The sequence below is a fragment of the Mobula hypostoma genome, chromosome 7, assembly GCF_963921235.1.
Source record: "Mobula hypostoma chromosome 7, sMobHyp1.1, whole genome shotgun sequence".
NCBI classification, from domain to species: Eukaryota; Metazoa; Chordata; class Chondrichthyes; order Myliobatiformes; family Myliobatidae; genus Mobula; species Mobula hypostoma.
Window position 1 is genome coordinate 81,156,026 of NC_086103.1, and position 22,100 is coordinate 81,178,125.

At 42.1% G+C, this 22,100-nt stretch overlaps 1 protein-coding gene across 2 annotated transcripts in view; it reads left to right on the top strand.

The window, feature by feature from the left end:
- The window catches only part of LOC134349409 (janus kinase and microtubule-interacting protein 2-like), a 283,308-nt gene that overhangs the window by 255,934 nt on the left and 5,274 nt on the right, over nucleotides 1–22,100 (top strand). Inside the window, exons 18-22 of one of the 2 annotated variants that reach the window (XM_063053671.1) lie at nucleotides 2,006–2,074; nucleotides 4,085–4,162; nucleotides 12,549–12,752; nucleotides 17,103–17,168; nucleotides 17,726–17,799. In XM_063053671.1, the coding sequence (XP_062909741.1) occupies nucleotides 2,006–2,074; nucleotides 4,085–4,162; nucleotides 12,549–12,752; nucleotides 17,103–17,168; nucleotides 17,726–17,776 (468 nt within the window). In that variant the 3' untranslated portion in view covers nucleotides 17,777–17,799. The remainder of the gene's footprint in view (nucleotides 1–2,005; nucleotides 2,075–4,084; nucleotides 4,163–12,548; nucleotides 12,753–17,102; nucleotides 17,169–17,725; nucleotides 17,800–22,100) is intronic. The other variant, XM_063053670.1, reaches the window with a different exon arrangement.

The following is a 22,100-nucleotide window of genomic DNA, read 5'->3' on the forward strand; positions in this document are numbered from 1 at the left end:
GCCTCCAGTCAGAGAGGCAACCATCTGCTACCACTCCCTGGCTGCTCTTGCAAGGCCAATGTGTACTACCTCATCTTAAATGCCAAGAGATTGAACCTTCTTGACCAACCTCCCATGTGAGACCCCTTGTCAAAGGCCTTACTAAAGACCAGGTAGACAACATTCACTGCCTTGCCTTCATCAATTTTCCTGATAACTTACTCAAAAAACTCTTTAAGATTGCGTGGACATGATCTACCATGCATAAAGCCATGTTGACTATCAGTCCCCGTCTATCCAAATACTTGTATATCTGGTCTCTTAGAATACCATTCATAACTTGACCACTACTGACTCACTGGCCTATAAATTCCTAGCTTATTCTTAGTGCCTTTCTTGGACAACGGAACGATATTAGCTATTCTGCCATTCTCCGGCACCTCGCACGTGGCTAAGGGCCTTTTAAATATCTCTGCTAGGGCCTCTGCAATTTCTGCACTGGCTTCCCTTAGAGTCCAGTAGAACACTTTGTAAGGCCCTGCGGATAATCCACCCTAATTGTCTCAAGACAGCAAACATCTCCTCCTCTCTCACCTGAATGAGATCCATGACTTCACTACTGCTTTGCCTCGCATCAATAGACTCTGTGTCCCGAGTGCATACAGATACAAAAAATCAGCTTAAGATCTCTTCCATATCTTCCAGCTCCATGCACAGATGACCACTCTGATATTTCGGAGGACCAATTTTGTCCCTTACTATCCTTTTGCTCTTAATATATCTGTAGAAGCAGTTGAGATTCTGCTTCAACTTGTGTGCTAGAGCAAACTCATGCCTTCTTTAATTCAATATGATTTCCTCCTTAACTGTTCCCTTAGATTTCTTATACTCCTCATGTACGAGGTTTGCTCCTTCCTGTCTATACCTGCTATGCATCTCCTCCCTTTTCTTAACTAGGGCATCAATATCTCTCTAAGCCTGTTATCCTTACCTTTTAATCTGACAGGAGCAAATAGTTCTGGTATATATTAGAAGGAATGAAGCCAATGAAACAAGGGTGGATTTATCCTTTCCTGGCACTTTGGTGATTGGTATTCACCAGTCCTAAAGCATAGAGAGAGAAAGCAGTAGCCTTATCCTTGGTTCTTTGTCTCCTTTATAATGTTCTATGAATTCTTGGAAGTTCCCCTTAATATGATCTCTACAGAGGATAATGAATCCTGCCTGCAGTGCACATCACAAGGACCCTTACAAGTAAACCAATATGTATTGTGGCATCAACGAATGAAGAAAAAATGGATCACCATAAATTTTCCTCTTTTATGCCCTGTACTTTTTTTTTTCAACTTGGAATTATGTTACATCTTTACAATGGGTATTCGTATAATATTTAACTTCTCTTATGATGTTCAGAATATGTTGTGTATTGTTCTAGGCTAATGATTTATTGGAAATTGCAGCTGGAATTTCTCGGAAAGAGAAATTTGAACATCTTGCAATGACGGGAAAAATTGGTGGAAGAAAAAGTGACGGTCAGCAGCACATGACAATCATGAGTTACATCAAGGGATGGACAGGGAAAAGTTTTAAAGGGCTTATTAGAACTTCTCAGATGGAAGACCATGATTGCCCATGTCATAAAACATGGCACATGATGATAATGAATGATTTATGGACTGGACTGTCCATTCAGTATCTGATATAAACAGTGCTCATTCTGACTACTAAAGTTAGTTATTCTGACTAAAGTGAAAATTAGATCCAACTTATTGATAACCTTGGGAATGTTTATGAAAATGAGGACATGAACAATTGGTCAAAGAGCCCAAGATCTAAATCTGAGGTTTCTGATGTTCACAGGCATCCAGAGGCTATGAATTACTATAATGTACACCAAGTTAATGGATGCATAATAAATTAATTATGATCTCTCTAACTGGCAAAGTTGAAAGGTCTCTGTACTAACAAACTACTGCAGTGGATGTCATGCTTTCAGTATTAACACTAACACATTTATTGTTTTCAGTGGCTGCAACAAATTGAAGGTACGGAGGCTGCCCTTCATCAGAAGATGATAGATTTGGAGATTGAGATGGTAAGTAACATAATTTTCATTGTGTCTAATTGAACAGCTTGAAACTGTAATATATCTTTCCCTCTATCTAATAGTACCTGTAGTAGAATCCAGTAATCTGGCAGCCTCATGAATTTGGTGATGCTGGACCAGCAGAATTTTATGGTCTATTAGATATTACTTGTAATTATAACCCAGCACACATATGTTTTGTTTTTTTTTTCCTTTGCAAGTTACACAACAGCATAATAAATTTTCCAGTGAAGACTGTAAGTTTAAAGGAAGTGTGGGAGATGTGATCCTAGTGAGTTTAAAAGGAGTGTGGGAAACAGGAACACTGTTTAATGGGGACCTGGTGAGCCAGATTTCAAACCATTGGCATATCCATGGATTTACGGAGCGTTAGGATGAATATACATACAAATTATAGGGCTAGAAATTGTTTTATTCCCTACTAATAGCAATGTTGTGGGTCACTCATCTATGGTTTTTGAAGTCATATTAAGGTCATAATTGTCATTTGCAGTATTTAAATTTTAAAAAAAAGATCTGTAAGTGTTACTGCTTTAACAACACTTTCTGACTATCATGGTATTACGAATTGACAAAAAGCAAGCTCTTTCAGCTATCAACGTTTAACAGGTACGATCTTTGCACACCTCGAGAGATGTACAATGATCTAAACAACTCTCTTCCAAGCTATCACTGCTGCAATGTTGGGAGAGGGGGAAAATGTGTTGTTAGATCAACTCAAATTGGCAAGGAACACAAGAGACTGCTGAAATCCAGAGCAAAAGAAAACAAGATATTTAAGAAACTCACTGAGACAGGCAGCATCTATGGAAGGAAGTGGACAGTCAGTTTGTTAGGTTGAGATCCTTCACCTGGACCGAAAGGTAGAGAGGAGATAGACAGTATTAAAAGGTGAAGGAAAGGAGGGCAGCAAGAGCTGACAGACAATAGCTCAATCCAGGTATGAAGCAGAGTAGGGGAGTGAATTCCTGTATTCCCATGCAAATCCTCCAGCCTTATTTATTGCATCTGCTATTGCTAATGTGGTCTCCTCAACATCGGTGATCCCAAGGCAAACTAGGTGACCACTGTGGCCATCTGGAGCTCCTGATTGCTAGTCATTTTAATTCCATTCTCAATTCCCATACTAACTTGTCAGTCCTTGGCTTCCTCTACTACTAGGGTGAGGCAAAACATGACAGTGCCTCATATTCCACCTGGGTGGTCTACAACCTGATGACATGAAAGCTACATTGTCCCCCAGCAACTGTTTTCCCCCCGTCCCCATTGTCTCTCCTCGTGATGCACCCATTTCTTCCTGTACTCATCCTATTCCCCATCACCCTGTTTCTTTCCACCTGCCCCTCCCCATAAGCTGCTTCTATTGGGTCCCATCTCCCACTGCTGCCATCTGTGCTCTCCACCTCCCTCACTTGATTCCATGCTCCAACTTTCTTTCCTATCAAATTCCTTCATCTTCAGCCCTTTGTTGCCTCCACCTATCGCCTTCCACTTACTGCGATTTCCATTCTTGCCTCCTCACCTCCCCTCACCTGGATCCATTTATTTCCACAGTCGAACCACACAATATCCTTCACCAAAGTGCTGGTCGCTCTTGCTCCATCCCTTTCCTCCATCTTTCTTATCCTACCTGTTTCTTATCTATCCTTCAGTCCAGGCAAATGGACTAGACCCAAAATGTTGATTCTCCATTTCCCTCCATAAATGCTGCCTGGCCTGCTGAGTACCTCCAGCTTCTTGCTGTTTGCTTGGTGAAGAACACTGTCCACTGGAGGAACCATCTATCTTCAAGGGGTTACAGCCTTCTGCTCCTGGCAGGAGGCTGTCAAGTAATTGACGAGCCTTTGTGTGTACGCTGTCTGATTCTGTTCCTGTGGGCTGAAGGAGAAGTAGGTGAATTCTTCATTCCTTGAATGTAGGGTATGGAACATTCATCATGCAGTAGGGAGAGCCAACCAAGGAGTGGTGAGAATTAAGCAGATATTCTTTTTCTTGCAGGATATGTTTTGCAAACAAAAAGGCTACCTGGAGGAAGAGTTAGATTACAGGAAGCAAGCCCTGGACCAAGCATACATGGTAAATAATCTTTGATGGAGCTAATCCCCCGATATACAGCATAGCTTTCACACAGAGATTTAGCTTTCCTCTCTGCAAAGGTGCCCTTGTATGTTTATCGTATTTTGTTTCGAGGTACAGGTCAACCTTCTATAATCCGGCACCACTGGGACCTGAGGAATGCCGGATTAGTGAAAATGCCGAATTACAGAAGGATCACATTAAGCAATAACAAATGCCTCATCATACCTTTAAAATATCAAAGGATTCAAAGGTTCATTTAATGTCAGAGAAATGTATACAATATACATCCTGAAATGCTTTTTCTTCGCAACCATCTATGAAAACAGAGGAGTGCCCCAAAGAATGAACAACAGTTAAATGTTAGAACCCCTAAGTTCCACCCCCAGCTCCCCTCCCTCCCGAACATAAGCAGCAGCGAGCAACAATCCCCCTCCCCACTGGCAAAACATAAAGCACACCCACTACCAGCACTCAAGCATGAGCTAAGCGATAGCAAAGACACAGACTTGCAGTTACCCCAAAGACTACATTGCACTCGCAGTTACTGAGGGAATCCTTGTTAGTTTCTTTTCCTCCACTTAAATATGCTTAAATTCAGCAGGTCACCACGTCTGATCTGAGGTCATAGGTAGAGGAGAACGAAGTGCCGGCCGGGCGACGCCGGAGGGCAGTGCGCAACTGCTGGCAAGCGGGCGAGAAGGCAGACCGAACCAGCGCACGCCAGCTCCCCTGCCACTGGCGGGTGAGCCGGGCAGGTTCTGGGCGGCCGCGCCTCACGCAAATGATTATAATCAATGCAGGAAAACAAGCAGGAATCGCCTGTCTGTGCTTACAGGAGTGCGCCAACACATGAACAGATCTAGCGCAACCAAAACAATGCGCAGCAGATTGGTACGGTGGCCCGTAAAATTTGAAATTACAGTTGCACGGAAAATTTGAAATCAGTGCGGATTATCGAAGGAACCGGATTACAGGTAGTCGAATTAGTGAATGTCGACCTGTATTTTGTAAGAGCTTATGTAGGTTCAGTGCTCCACATATTATGTCATGCACAAGCTGCTCATTCTAAGCCATGCGGAGAGTTCAAGAGATTCAGGAGATTCAAAAAACTTTATTGTCATTCTAACCGTACATCAGCTCTGCAGGGCAGAATGAGACAGCGTTTCTCAGGGGCAGTGCAATCATAACATAACAAACGCAACACTAAATAATAAACATAACAATAAATAGTAAAACACAACAGCTGCATGTCAGTTAAAATCAGTTATAAGTGTCCAGTGCAAGTTAAAAGTGTCCAAAGCAGAGTCAGGTGGAGCAGCTATTTAGCAGTCTGACTGCCTGTGGGAGGAAGCTGTTTAGTAGCCTTGTGGTTTTAGTTTTGATGCTCCTGTAACGTTTGCCTGATGGCAGAAGAACAAACAGTTCATGGAGAGGGTGTGAGGGGTCTTTAATGATGTACCGTGTCTTCTGGAGGAATCGACTCTGAAAGAGGTCTTGGACAGAAGGTAGGGAGACCCCAATAACCTTCTCTGCTCCCCTAACCACCCTCTGCAAGGCTTTTTTGTCAACAGCACTGCAGCTGGAGTACCAGGTTGTGATGCAAAAGGTCAGCACACTCTCAACCACGCCTCTGTAGACTGTAGTTAAGATGTTAGTGGGGAGTGATGCTTGTTTAAGCTTCCTCAGAAAGTGCAATCTCTGCTGGGCCCGTTTCACAATCCCAGTGGTGTTCCTGGACCAGGTGAGATTGTCCGAGATCTGCACCCCAAGCAACTTGATGTTTTCCACTCTCTCCACTGTGGAGCCACTGATGCTGAGGGGTGTGTGCTCAGGCTGAGACCGTCTGAAATCGACGATCATCTCCTTGGTTTTGGTGACATGAAGCATCAAGTTGTTATCCGTGCACCAGCTCTCTAGGTGTTTGACCTCCTCCCTGTATGTAGTTTCATCATTTTTGCTGATGAGCCCCACCACTGTGTATCATCTGCAAATTTAATGATCATGTTCTCCTTGAATCTGGCTGCACAGTCATGTGTTGGCAGTGTACACAGCAATGGGCTAAGCACACAGCCTTGTGGGGATCCAGTGCTCAGTGTGATGGAGTCAGAGATGTTCCTGCCAACACGGACTGACTGTGGTCTCTCTGTCAAGAAATCCAGAATCCAGTGACACATGGCAGTGGTAAGGCCAAGCAGCAACAGTTTCTCCACTAGTCTCTGCGGGATGATGGTATTGAACGCTGAACTGAAATCAATGTACAGGAATCTGGCATAAGTGTCTTTGTTGTCCAAGTGAGAGAGAACTGTGTGCAGTGTGGTGGATATTGTGTCCTTCGTAGAGCGATTTGGACGATAAGCAAACTGTAGAGGATCCAGCGATGAGGGGAGGATGGCTGTGATATGAGGCTTGACAAGCCGTTCAAAACATTTCAACACTATGGGGGTCAGGGCAACGGGATGGTAATCATTCAGACAGACTACAACTGATTTCTTTGTTACAGGGATGATTGTACAGGGATGTTCTTTGTATTACATATAAAATATTCACTATCCCATGTATAGATTGTTCATTGCATGCAGGTATTATTAAGTATACATCATATTCATCATTCAACAATTGAGAGTGTGATCACACTAACATTGAGGCATTGAATTACATAAGTAAAGTTTTGTATGAAGTGAATTGAGGGGTCTGTTTATCTGACAACCCAGGTCTGCAGATTTGAAGTAAATCAGGGGGTAAATCAGGTGCTTGCGCGCCAAGGTTTAAAAAGAGAAATTTTTCAACGGTTCTTGTTTCAGTCGAAGCAAGCAGCTGAGAAGGAGTGAAGAAATTGGGTAGAAAAAGTCGTTTTTTTTTAAACACTGCTCGGGGAGAAGGGTCTGCACTGCACAGGTGCATGATGTAGCGTGCCAAGGTTTAAAAAGCAGACCACCATATACAGCGGCCATCGTCGGAGTGGACTGAGTCAGAGTGGGACGGCTTTGGCTCAAACAGGCTTCGGCGAGAACAGGCAGAGGCCAGGGTAGGTTCCGGTAAGTTTTTTGTTCAGATTGTTTAGTGCAGTGAGAATGCCAGGCAGGATGTTGGAATGCTCCTCTTGCAGGATGTGGGAAGTCAGGGAGCCCTCCGGTGTCCCTGACAACGACACCTGCAAGAAATGCATCCAGCTGCAGCTCCTAACAAACCACGTTAGGGAACTGGAGCAGGAGCTGGATGACCTGCGGATCATTCGGGAGAATGAGGAGATTATAGATCGTAGCTACAGGGAGGTAGTTACACCAGAGGAGCAGACGACAGGAAATTGGGTCACTGTCAGGCGAGGGAAGAGGAAACGGCAGGCAGAGCAGGGTTCCTCTGTGGCCATTCCCCTCAACAACAAGTATACCGCATTGGATACTGTTGTGGGGGATGACTTACCTGGGACTAGCTGCAGTAGCCGGATCTCTGGCACTGAGTCTGGCTCTGCAGTGCAGAAGGGAGGGGGAAAAAAGAGGAGAGCCGTAGTGATAGGGGACTCGATAGTTAGAGGTGCAGATAGAAGGTTCTGTGGTTGTGACAGAGAATCCAGGATGGTTTGTTGCCTCCCAGGTGCCAGGGTCAAGGATGTCTCTGATCGATTGCATGACATTCTGAAGTGGGAGGGTGACCAGCCAGATGTCGTGGTGCACATCGGTACCAATGACATAGCAAGGAAGAGTGAAGAGGTCCTGGACAGTGAGTATAGAGAGCTTGGTAGGAAGTTGAAAAGCAGGATCTCAAGGGTGGTAATCTCAGGATTGCTACCTGTGCTAGGTGCCAGTGAGGGTAGGAATAGGATGCTCTGGAGAAGGAACATGTGACTGAGGAACTGGTGTAGAGGGCAGCGTTTCAGATTTCAGGATCATTGGGACCTCTTCTGGGGCAGGTGGGACCTGTTCAAGAGAGACGGGTTACACTTGAACCACAGGGGGACCAATATCCTTTCAGGGAGATTTGTTAGTGCTATTGGGGAGGCTTTAAATTAGATTTGCAGTGGGATGGGAACCAGAGTGCCAGAGCTGACAGTGTGGCTGGGGTGAAAATAAATGATGTTGAAAGTTTAAGCAAATCCGCTGATAGAAAGGTTGTGAGTGGTGGTAAAAATCTTCTGAGGTGTATATATTTCAATGCTAGGAGTATTGCGGGGAAGGCGGGTGAGTTGAGGGCATGGATTGACACGTGGAATTATGATGTTGTAGCAATTAGTGAAACTTGGCTACAGGAGGGGCAGGACTGGCAGCTTAATATTCCAGGGTTCCGATGTTTCACATGTGATCAAGGCAGAGGAATGAAAGGTGAGGGAGTAGCATTGCTTGTTAGGGAAAATATTTAAGAAGTGCTCAGGCAGGACAGATTAGAGGGCTTGTCTACTGAGTCCTTATGGGTGGAGCTGAGAAACAGGAAAGGTATGGCTACATTAGTGGGATTGTATTACAGACCACCCAATAGTCAACGAGACTTGGAAGAGCAAATCTGCAGAGAGATAGCAGGCAACTGCAGGAAAAATAAAGTTGTGGTGGTAGGGGATTTTAATTTTCCATACATTGATTGGGACTCCCATACTGTTAGGGGTCTAGATGGTTTAGAGTTTGTAAAATGTGTTCAGGAAAGTTTTCTAAATCAATGTATAGAGGGACCAACTAGAGGGGATGCAATATTGGATCTCCTGTTAGGAAACGAATTAGGGCAAGTGACGGAAGTCTGTGTAGGGGAGCACTTTGGTTCCAGTGTTCATAACACCATTAGTTTCAATTTGATCATGGACAAGGATAGATCTGGTCCTAGGGTTGAGGTTCTGAACTGGAAGAAGGCCAAATTTGAAGAAATGAGAAAGGATCTAAAAAGCGTGGATTGGGACAGGTTGTTCTCTGGCAAAGATGTGATTGGTAGGTGGGAAGCCTTCAAAGGGGAAATTTTGAGAGTGCAGAGTTTGTATGTTCCTGTCAGGATTAAAGGCAAATTGAATAGGAGTAAGGAACCTTGGTTCTCAAGGGATATTGCAACTCTGATAAAGAAGAAGAGGGAGTTGTATGACATGTATAGGAAACAGGGGGTAAATCAGGTGCTTGAGGAGTATAAGTGCAAGAAAATACTTAAGAAAGAAATCAGGAGGGCTAAAAGAAGACATGAGGTTGCCTTGGCAGCCAAAGTGAAGGAGAATCCAAAGATCTTTTATAAGTATATTAAGAGCAAAAGGATTGTAAGGGATAAAATTGGTCCTCTTGAAGATCAGAGTGGTCGGCTTTGTGTGGAACCAAAGGAAATGGGGGAGATCTTAAATAGGTTTTTTTGCGTCTGTATTTACTAAGGAAGCTGGCATGAAGTCTATGGAATTGAGAGAATCAAGTAGTGAGACCATGGAAACTATACAGATTGAAAAGGAGGAGGTGCTTGCTGTCTTGAGGAAAATTAAAGTGGATAAATTCCCGGGACCTGACAGCGTGTTCCCTCGGACCTTGAAGGAGACTAGTGTTGAAATTGCAGGGGCCCTGGCAGAAATATTTAAAATGTCGCTGTCTACGGGTGAAGTGCCGGAGGATTGGAGAGTGGCTCATGTTGTTCAGTTGTTTAAAAAAGGATCGAAAAGTAATGCGGGAAAATTATAGGCCGGTGAGTTTAACGTCAGTAGTAGGTAAGTTATTGGAGGGAGTACTAAGAGACAGAATCTACAAGCATTTGGATAGACAGGGGCTTATTAGGGAGAGTCAACATGGCTTTGTGCGTGGTAGGTCATGTTTGACCAATCTGTTGGAGTTTTTCGAGGAGGTTACCAGGAAAGTGGATGAAGGGAAGGCAGTGGATATTGTCTACATGGACTTCAGTAAGGCCTTTGACAAGGTCCCGCATGGGAGGTTAGTTAGGAAAATTCAGTCGCTAGGTATACATGGAGAGGTGGTAAATTGGATTAGACATTGGCTCGATGGAAGAAGCCAGAGAGTGATGGTAGAGAATTGCTTCTCTGAGTGGAGGCCTGTGACTAGTGGTGTGCCACAGGGATCAGTGCTGGGTCCATTGTTATTTGTCATCTATATCAATGATCTAGATGATAATGTGGTAAATTGGATCAGCAAGTTTGCTGATGATACAAAGATTGGAGGTGTAGTAGACAGTGAGGAAGGTTTTCAGAGCCTGCAGAGGGACTTGGACCAGCTGGAAAAATGGGCTGAAAAATGGCAGATGGAGTTTAATACTGACAAGTGTGAGGTATTGCACGTTGGAAGGACAAACCAACGTAGAACATACAGGGTTAATGGTAAGGCACTGAGGAGTGCAGTGGAACAGAGGGATCTGGGAATACAGATACAAAATTCCCTAAAAGTGTCGTCACAGGTAGATAGGGTTGTAAAGAGAGCTTTTGGTACATTGGCCTTTATTAATCGAAGTATTGAGTATAAGAGCTGGAATGTTATGATGAGGTTGTATAAGGCACTGGTGAGGCTGAATCTGGAGTATTGTGTTCAGTTTTGGTCACCAAATTACAGGAAGGATATAAATAAGGTTGAAAGAGTGCAGAGAAGATTTACAAGGATGTTGCTGGGACTTGAGAAACTCAGTTACAGAGAAAGGTTGAATAGGTTGGGACTTTATTCCCTGGAGCGTAGAAGAATGAGGGGAGATTTGATAGAGGTATATAAAATTATGATGGGTATAGATAGAGTGAATGCAAGCAGGCTTTTTCCACTGAGGCAAGGGGAGAAAAAAACCAGAGGACATGGGTTAAGGGTGAGGGGGGAAAAGTTTAAAGGGAACATTAGGGGGGGTTTCTTCACATAGAGAGTGGTGGGAGTATGGAATGAGCTGCCAGACGAGGTGGTAAATGCGAGTTCTTTTTTAACATTTAAGAATAAATTGGACAGATACATGGATGGGAGGTGTATGGAGGGATATGGTCCGTGTGCAGGTCAGTGAGACTAGGCAGAAAATGGTTCGGCATAGCCAAGAAGGGCCAAAGGGCCTGTTTCTGTGCTGTAGTTTCTATGGTTTCTATGGAAATGTTTCTCAACTGTTCTCTGCTGAGTTATGACTCAATTTCTCTGGTGCCCTGGCAATCTAACTGAGGAGTATTTCTTCGTGACTTGTGGATTATCTCAGTGAAGTTTATATGAAATTCATTTGTTAGTAAAGCACACTTTTCCTGTAAGTTGATCACATCAGTGCAAAAGTGTAACATTTCAAAGTTCCTTTCATCCTGTCAGGGATCAATAGGCTATGTGGAAAGAACTTGAATTTGCCAGTAAATGTAAGTGGCAAATATGAACATGAATGAAACTCCTGTGAGAAAGAAAGAATCAAAAGTATTGTTAGTGAAGAGTCTGCTTTAGAAACAAACTTTTGAGATTTGGAGAATACTCCACTTCCTCGAAAGGTTCAGATAGTAACTGAGCCTCATGTGACCCAACTCATTTTTGATTGCATTACTCCCACACTAAGAGATTCTTAAGTTTAGTAGTTCAGTGTGGGCATATTTGGAAAGTTGATGGGGAAAGTAACAACTGAATAAAGTCACTGCTTAAAGATTATGGAATCCAGATGAGGGATGAATCCCTTTACATTAAGTACATACATTTGTTCTCATGTAGATAATATATATGGTGCTATTTAAAATTGCTTCTTTTGTTACTGATTCAGATTGTTACTTCCCTTTCTATGCAGGTTCTAAGTAGGAAGTTACATTGCTTATAGTCTTTCAAATAAGCAGGTTCTCATTTAAGGATATGATTCATTCCAGAAGCTCACTGAGAATCCACACCATTCAAATAATGGAGCTGAATTTAAAGTATCTGGACTACAGTTAGTGCAAAGTACAATACAGAACCACATGCAGATCATTTTGGAAGTCTTTGTATTGGATGTTTTAAGTTGAGGGTAAATGTTTTAAATAAATCTTAGAATATTTGGGAACCTGATTCCCACCTGGTATTGATGTAATCAGGCTTGGATCTCCGCGTTAAGTCCACATCTGTGTAGAGTTGTTGGATATCAACCCTGATTAGTAGGTGGTGGGGAGTGTGGAGAGGAAGTTGCAGCTGTGGAGGTTCCATGACTTGTCTTAATGCTCCCGGGATAGTGAGACAATAATTAACTGTGTTCTTCCATCTTGTATTCAATGGTTCCCATTGAGAAGTCCATACTCATGATGGGTACCCCGGGCAAAATAGTCGAATGACACTCCCAGCCATTCTTGTATGAGTGAAAGCTGAAATTGATGAGCTGGAATACTAAAGGTATAAAATACTAGGAGAAAAAAAAGAGACCCAAAGTATTGGACACACGTCTGCCTAGAAATAATGTTGACTATTTTCAGCATGCAGCATTTTCCTTGCTTGTTCTGCCTTCCTCCATGTTAAAACTGTCTTTTCAGCATATCCAGGAGCTGGAGGCTACACTGTACAATGCACTACAGCAAGACACCGTGATTAAACTTGGAGAATCACTAACAGAGAAGCAAAAGGATGACCTGCGAACTGCAGTGGAGAAACTGAGACGTCAGATGCTGAGAAAGAGCAGGGAGTATGACTGCCAAATCCTGCAGGAGCGAATGGAACTGCTGCAGCAAGCGCATCAGGTGAGGCTTAACAATAAATGGCACCTTCCAAAATCGCACAATCTGTTTCAAATAGCAGATAAATTGTGAGGGATGAGACAAGGGAGAAGAATAAGGGGTCATTTGTGAGTGAGCTACAGGAGATACAAGGTGGCTCGTAATTTGAGGAATAAATTTGATCCACTTGTTTTGCTGTGTATGTAAATTCAGTTCACTATGTAGACGAGAAAGATGTTTATCTACAAATACAGAGTAACCTCAAAGCATTTCAGATCCTTGACTGCCAATGAGGTATTTTTTGTGGTTTAATTAGTAAGGCTTGTAAAGAAAACTCCCAAAACCAGTCTGGAGTGTGCCACTTGTGATACAGGATTCTGAGTAGGTTGGCATATTGTTACCAGCAATAAACTTGAATGAGTATCACTGACCTGAAGATTGCAATTTATATTGTCGCTCAGAATTCTGCTATGAGGAAGAAAGAATTCATAAAGTGAGATCTCCTTTCTCAAGAAGTCAGTGAAATATTGAAAGTTGTCAGAATGTGTGTTTCCTTGCTAGTTATGGCTATGCTGTTACCGAACAATAATTAGACACTATATCACCTCAGTAATTCTCTCCTTCCTGTTACTGTCAACTCAACCTATTCAGGGATATAATCACCTTCACGTATTGCTCATTCCCAAAAATTAAGAAGTAGGAGTTTGTGGAAGGAATGGAAAATAAAGCACCATTTTTAAGATGGGTCATTAAGAGGCAACTGTTTGTAGGCAGCTCCGATGGGAATAATCAAAAATTTCTGTTCAGAACTAATACAGCTGGCATCCTTTGTCACATTAATGGATACTTCAGTAAGCGGTAGTGTTTTAAGACTTTAAAAAAATCTATCGGTACTCAAAATCGATGAACCTCAGATGGCAGGCTTGAGTCCCAAGTGCAGTTCCCCTTTAAAAAAATGGAACCAGGGATGACGTGCTGATCTGCAAGTACAATTGAAATGCAGAGGCTATACACCCCCACTCCCAACTAATCTGCTGGTGAATGTGGAGTCTCTGGAAAATAAAGTTGAAGGTCTTGGAGCAAGACAGTTTTAGCAGAGGGACATCATAGACTGCTGTGTACTTTGCTTCATGGAACCATGGCTATCCCCAACCATTTCAGATGCAGCACTGCAGCTCAATGGCTTCACAATTCTCCACAACAGGACAGCTGAGGCTTTTAAAGGCAGAGAAGGTGCAGTATGCTTTATGATTAACTCATTGTGATGCACAAATGTGATGGTTTTGTCTCAGTCCTGCTCACCTGATCAGGAAGATCTAGCAATCAAATGTCATCCACTTTATCAGCCAATGGAATTTTCCACCATCATCCTGATAGTAGTGTACATTCCACCTCAGGTCAATCTCAAGCAGGCAGCAATGTAATCAACAGGCACAAAACTGCACACTCTGATGCCTGTCTATCATTGTGGGAGATTTCAATCTGGCCAACTGGAAGAAGTCTCTAAACAACTATCATCAACATATCCCCTGTGGAACCAGAGGACGCAAAACATCTGACCACTGTAGTACCACTATCACACTATCAAGAATGTTTACCATGCCATCAGATAGCCACACTTTGGCAAGACCTATCATCTGGCTCTACTTCTACTCCTGGCATATACGCAGAGACGACAGACCTCAGCACCGGTGATGAGGACCAAGAAGGTATACTCAAGGGAGGTGGAGGAGTGCTTTTAGTCAGTGGACTGGGCAGCATTCAGGGATTCATCTTTGAGTCTGAATGAACATGCTACGCTTGTCACTAATTTCATCAAGACCGATGTGGATGAATGTTTACCTTCAACAACTTACCAAACATATTCAAACAAAAACCTGTGGATGAACCAGGAGATTCATTGTTTGATGAGGGCATTCGAGTCCAGTGATCCAGATATATGCATGAATCCAGGTACAACCTAGATTCTACTTTAAGGGTGTGAAAACAATTCCGATTGAGGTTAGAGATGGAATGTCAACTCTGGCAGGGTTCGCAGGTCGTATTTCCTACAAAGTGAAACCCAACATCATAAATGGCTGTAATGCTTCACTCCCAGATGAGCTCAGTGCTTTTTCGGTATGCTTTGAAAGAGAGAACAAAGCTACACACGTGCGAACCCCTGCAGCCGCTGCTGACCATGTGATCTCTGCCTCAGAGCCTAATGTCAGAACATCTTTCAAAAGGATGAAACTTCGCAAGGCATCAAGCCCTGATGGGCACTGAAAACCTGTGTCCACCAAATGGCAGAAGTGTTCAAGGATATTTTAAAATCTCTCTCTGCTGCATTTGAAGGTTCCCACCTGCTTCAATAGAGTGGTAATCATACCAGTGCCCATGAAGAACAGGGTGAGCTGCCTCAACAACTATTGCCCACTGACACTCACATCAACTGTGATGAAGTGCATTGAGAGGTTGTTCATGGCCAGAATCAACTCCTGCAAAAGCAAGGACCTGGACCCACTGAAATTTGTAACCTCACTGGCTCTCCACTCAGCCTTGGATCACCTGGACAATAGCAATAGTTACCTCAGCCTGCTGTTTATTGATTGCAGTTGGTTAAGTGGTGTCATAGCAACAACCTTGCACTCAACATCAGTAAAGACAAGGAACTGATTGTGGACTTCAGGATGGAAAAGTCGAGGAAGCACATGCCAGTTTTCATTGAGGGATCAGAAGTGGAAAGTGTAAGCAGTTTCAAGTTTCTGAGTGTCAACATCTCTGAGGATCTATCCTGGGCCCAACAATTTGATCCAATTACAAAGAAGGCATGACAGCTATTATATTTCTTTAGGAGTTTGAGGAGAATTGGTATGTTACCAAAGACACTCTCAAATTTCTACGGAAGTACAGTAATGAGCATTCTAACTGATTGCATCACCATCTGGGATAGAGGAGCCACTGCACAGGATTGGAAAAAGCTGCAGAAAGTTGTAAACTCAACGCTGAGAACACCTTCAAAAGGCCATGCCTCAAAATGGTGGCATCCATCATTAAGGACCCGCATCACCCAGGACGTGCCCTCTTCTCATTGTTACCATCAAGGAGGAGAAACAGGAGCTTGAAGGTACACGCTCAGTGTTTCATGAACAGCTTCTTCCTACCTGCCATCAGATTTCTGAATGGACAATGAGCCAGTAAACATTACCTCAGTAATGAGACATATATGTATTCAACATGAAAGCAGGGTCTTTGGCCATATTTATCCATGCTGACCATAGTTCACTTCTTTGCAGCTGAGAGATCAGCAATATTTGAAATCTAAGAGACAAAAGAGCAAATAACCAATTTGAGTAAAACTGCAACATGTGCTGAGGGAGTGAATCTCGTCTGGTTTGTATCTGAGACACACCTGGTTTCAACGCAGCTGAAAAGGGATTGGGGACCAGTGATTGCTGGGTTCTAGACCTTTACATTGTCTGTGTGAATGCAACGGGTCTGAGGTGGGCTGGAATGGGTGTGAGGTTTGCAGAGGTGGCTGGAAAGGTTATACTTGCTGCAGGGTCAAGCCACTAAATGGTTAAAGAGGGGGAAATGAAGTCTTGAAATCTTGGGCAGAAGCTAAAATTGATCTTATCATAAATCAATGCTTTTTGATTTTATTGACATTTCTCTTGCGATCACAAGACCCTGTTGGACATTGATAATGTAAAATGCTGCAAGTCTGTTTTTCTTTTTTATTAGCAAGATATTTGGCAGAGGAGCTGTGTGGCCTAGTTGTTGTGAGGATTAGGCCTCAAACTGCTTGTTGGGCATGCTTGTTGCAGCTTGTTGGAGAGAAGACACCAGAGGTGGTGTGGGGCAGCATTCATGCTGGGTTGAGGGCTGGTCCCTTCCTTTGGTGCTGCCTCCAGAGTTCAGTCGGTGGAATGACAAGCTAGATTGCATACGTGCATAATCCATCTGTGCGATACTGATAACTGTTGGAATCCCATGTGCCTTTTTAATCACTGGCACCTTCAAGAATCTTTGGATCCCTCTGTTCGACAATACTCCCTAGTACCTTATCGTTGATAATGTGATAATATTGAAGGTGTTTTCCTGTTAAATAAGGAATACACAGCTTGTACTGGCAAGTTAAAATAAATGGGTTAAAAATTATCTTTGGTTTTGCTTTACACCAATGTATAATATCAGCTGCCCATTGTAATCACCTTCTGAAATTCATTTGCATTGAGTAATGGCAGTGCAGAATGATTGTATAGATAGATATCATGATGCTAAATTTCTACTCAGCATTTAAAGGGATGTTGGTGAGTTTGTTTTGATGATTGAAGTAAATCCTGAGTTTCTGTTTATGTCATCAATCTTATTGTGAAACTTTTGTTCCACCAGAGAATACGAGACCTGGAGGACAAGACTGATGTTCAGAATCGGCAAATCAAAGATTTGGAAGAAAAGGTGAGTGTGTCAATCTCCCAGACACACGTGCTCTTACACTAGTCAGCTAACCTTGTGTGTTTGTTGCTTCTTGAGGAACTTTGCCTGTGGTGACAATGTTGCAGGGAGGACAGCCATTCAGATGACTAAATGCTTTGGTCAGCATCAAGAGAAAATTCGCTGGGGCTTAGCACTGGAATTCACAAAAGGCCCTCGCAATGCTTGATATTCTATGTTCAATCACCCCTAAGAAGCCTAATACTTGGACTAACACATTATTTAATATACCAGTGAGAAGGGCAGCATCACCTCCAAAGAGTTAAACATAAAATGCAATGGCTGTGTAACAGTGTAGAAATAAGTGTTTAACTTTAGTATTCCTAATTGGTTTGTTTTAATGTCCCTAAGACCCTTAACCCGACCATAAGTTGGATAATATGTAGTGTTTGTCAGTAAGAATAATCCGTATGTTATAAACTGTTTTAACATTGTTCCATACATGCTGTTTATCATATAACTCTACTTGTTCTAAACATTTTGCTCTTCTTCTGTCTTTCCATTTTCTTTTCCATCTGCAGTTTTTGTTTCTATTTTTATTTTTCTCCCTTGCCTTTATCCTTTGGCCTTGATGTCAATGGGACTTCTAAAGAAGGTAAGTGACTCTATTATAAAGTCCCTTTGTTGATATTGGACTGATGGACAATTATAAAAAAAAAATCAACTGAATCTTCCATTATGACATTTTAATGGTTTGATGGTCATTCGTCCAAGCCTCTTCATCTTCCTGTCACAAGTCAGAAAGACAACAGGTTGCTGATTATAGTTTTGATCCATCTTGTTAAAAAGCCATGACAGGAACCAATATTTATTATCTAATTGTTGGGGTATGTTGTCATTTTACAACACACCCCTGGAAATATAGAAGAAATGAAGAGACATTTTCCCACTAGAATTTGTATCTGTAACAATCAGTGACATTTTTCTACAGAATTATCAGAAATCCAGTGTACTGGATTTCCACTGCTTAAAAATACATCCACAAAATAGTAACAGTGCTTGAACTGTCTCTTTTTCAAAAACACAATTCTAAACAAGAATAGGGTTTATGGTTTCACTTTGCAATAAAATGTGGACAGAAATAATAGGATATTCTTCGCAACCTAAAGCTTGCTGAGATGCTAGGAATTTATCTGGGGAAGTGTAACAGCAAGCAGGGTTTATTTTCTGAAGAATCTGAAATTTGGTGTTTTTTTAAGCTTTGCTCATTGACCTATGGGAAATCAGAGAAATTCTGTAGAAGTTTTGAAATGCGTTGGCAATTACTAAAGGAATTAAGTCAAATCTTCACTGAGTAGCATCCAAGCACAGGATAAAGAATTCTGATTAGGGTAGCATAGTCTATCTTTCCTACAGCATAACACGCAAATAAAAATCTGGAATCTAAATGGTACAAGGTGAGAGGAGAGATTTAAAAGGGACTTGAGAGGTAACACCTTTATACAAATGGTAGTCAATACCTGGAATGTGCTTGTTGGAGCAATGCATCACTTCAAGATTGTATGGTTGCTAATTGCTGATAAAGGACCATATACATATGTTCAACTTTGGATCAATCATTATTAGAGCTGAGGGTGTGCCATACAAGTATAACAAATCTGTGGGGGTCGCCAATAACAGCAATTTGGTTTGGTTAGAATTGGCCGCTACAGAGTTGCTGGAGCTGCCAAAAGCAACCTTTAGGAGACATGAAGGGTTATGGTCTGACTGCCAGCAACCAGGACTAGCAGGGAGGGCATTTGGATAGGTACATGGAGGGTTATGTGCTGAGTCCTAGCGACCGGGACTAGCGGGTAGGGCGCTATGGTCAGCGTGTACCAGTTGCAACAAAGGGCCAGTATCTGTTCTCTATTACTATAGTTCTGTGACATTCTGAGGTATTAGAGTTTTTCTACTCTTATACACTTTCAGAAATCAAACAGGCAGCATGTCAAATTTTCAGGTATAGAACATAGAACAGTACAGCATATGATCAGGCCTTGTTGCCCGAAATGTCCTGCTGAACATGATGCCATACTCAACTAGTCTCTTCTGCCTGCATTTCTATCCAAATGCACACCTTCCCAGATCTACTCTGTAGCTTCTGTTGGCAAGCCAATTCTGAATTCAAACTGTGGAATTCTATGAATCTTAATCCCCTGGATCAACATGCCATAAAGGACCATATCAAATTTTACAGAAGTCCATGTAGATAATGTCCACTACCCTTCCCTCATCAATCTCCTTCATCACCTCGTCAGAAAAATTCAGTCAGGTTTGTAAGGCCTAACCTGTGCCACAGTAAGCCATGCTTTCCGAAAGCAATATCCCATGTTATTCCAAAGGTAATTAAGTCCTATCCCTAAGAATTGTTTGCAGTAACTTCACTACGAACTGATGTGAAGTTCACTGGCCTATGCTTACCTAGAATTCCCCTATTTCCCTTATTAAACAAACAATTCTGGCCATTCTCTACACCTTTGGGACCTGCAATGGTCTTCATCTAGGCCCGAGAAATCTCATCTCTTGATAAGATGGAGGATATCCAATCAGACCCCGGGGCCTTATCCATCTTAATACTCTTCAAGGCTCAACACCACCTTCCTCTTGATCTCAAAACACCTTAGCAAATTCATATAACCAACAGTGATCTTATTCTCTTCCATGTTCTTCTGCTTGTTGAATACTGATGCAAAGTATTCATTTAGCCTGTATTTCTGATTCTAAGCATAAATTCCCTCCTTTATCCTTGAGTGGTCCTACTATCTCCCTAGTTATCCTATTTTTTTTCAGTGTATGTTTTCAGTGCCGTAGGATTCTCTGTGATCCTACATGCCCTTTTTGCCCTTCCTAATTCCCCACTTGAATTCTTTTCTACTTCATTTTCCTCAAAGGCCTTGTCCAATTGTAGCTTCCTAAACCTTACACATACTTTTTTTTCCTTTTTACTGAATTTACAACTTCTTTTGTTATCCAAGATTCCTTAACCTTGCCATTCTTGTCTGGAATATGGCAGCTCTGAACTCTGATCAGCGGGTCTTTAAATAACCTTCACTTGCCAGATGTGAACTTGCCCAATAATAGCTGCACTGAATCGAATTTCCCTCGCTCTTGCTTAACAATGTTATGATTTACTTGACTCGAGTTTAGCACTTTCCCACAAGGTTAGCTTTATTTACAACTATCTTAAAACTTAGGGGCATGCGATCATTGTTCCCAAAATGCTCTCCTACTGAAATGCCAGTCACCTAGCCAGGTTTGTTTTCCACAGTTCTGCATGCACCTGTGACATTCTTCTTGATTAGTAATGTAGATTTTTCAGCTCTTTGATTGTCCTCGCTATCACCTCTGTAGCATTGAAACCTGGGAATGCAGAGTCACGAGTCTTGTTGCTCCTCCAACCATGTCATAGAGTTGTATTGTACAGGAATAGGCTCTTCAACCGAACTGGCCCATGCTGACAAAGATTCCCATTTAAGATAGCCAAATTTACCCATCTTTGGCATACCCCTCTATCTTTCCTATCCAGAAAGGGGCAGCATGGTAGTGTAGTGATTAGCACAATGCTTTACAGTGCAGCTGACCCTGGTTCAATTCCCGCTGACACTATTCACATTCAGCTCCATCATCTCATTAACCTGACCCTGCCTTTCAGACTTCTTATAATCCTTACCTTCCCATTAATCCCTCCACGTAATGTTATGTTATGACTAATGGAAACCAATTTTCTAGCAAGCTGTGACACCTATTGTCCTTGCTACCTTAGTGATGCTATGTTAGGGGATCTGATTTCTTTTTCCCTAATGGTTTGTTCGACTAACAGAAAACTATAATAATACTAACAGTTCAGTTTTGTAAAACCTAACTTTCCCATCATTGTCCCGAAAAAGAACAACACCATCAATTCATGAAGGGCAAATAGAAATTGTCCTTTATGCTACATAATCTTGACAATACAGAAGAAGCAAAGAGATACAGTATCAAGTGAGAAATGAGAAGGAAGATGATGGGGGATGATGAATAAAGAAACAGTCATTAATCATGGTGCAGAGAACAGAACTGCTCCAGGTCTCAACTTCCTTGGAAAGAAGTAGCAGTCAATCAAACAATAGGAAAAAGAAGTGGGTTGTCATTTTAAGATTGATTTTCCTGATCTCCTTTGGGTGACATTTGCTTGAATGATCACTGAAAAAAAACATCAGCATCCCATTGAAGTTAGTGCAGGCGATTAGTGAGAATTCCCCTGGAAATCTCACCTTTACTCATTTGCTTTTGACAGGAAGATTTTGGCTATTTCTACAGTTATTTTTCTGCAGGTGCATTCATATTGATTGTCCTATTATTCCTAGCATTCATTTATCATAAAAACAGAGTTATTTGAAGTGCAGTCACTTTTCTTTTACCAATGTGTGCCAAGTTGGACAGGCATTTTATCTTAATATCCTTCACTCTCAATCCACCCAACTTTGTTCATTGGTATAAAAGATTTATTGTAGATCTATTGGATATCTATGCCTTTATCTGTTTCTTCTCCATTATGAAATGAGTAAGAGCCTAGATGTACTTTTGTAGAATGTGCTCACTAAATGCTTTGTCTGTGTAGACCACATTGATGCATATTATCTGCTTGCCTTTTGTTAAATAGTTTATGGTTTCGTAAGCTTGTCCTAAATGTTGAAACCAGTGTGCAAGTCCCAGGTCTGAAATCTCTACCAAACAGCAATCAACAAGCACTGAAACTCAAAGCAACATCAATTAGCTAATATTCTAGAAACAGTTCCATAGATTCAGATCATTAAGATTGAACATAGTTTTGCTTGTGCAGAAATATTATCGTCTGGGCACCTCTTGTCTATTTCACGTAAAGTATGCCGCTATCCTAGTTCACAACTGACTTTCAGCTTCCCTTTACAATAG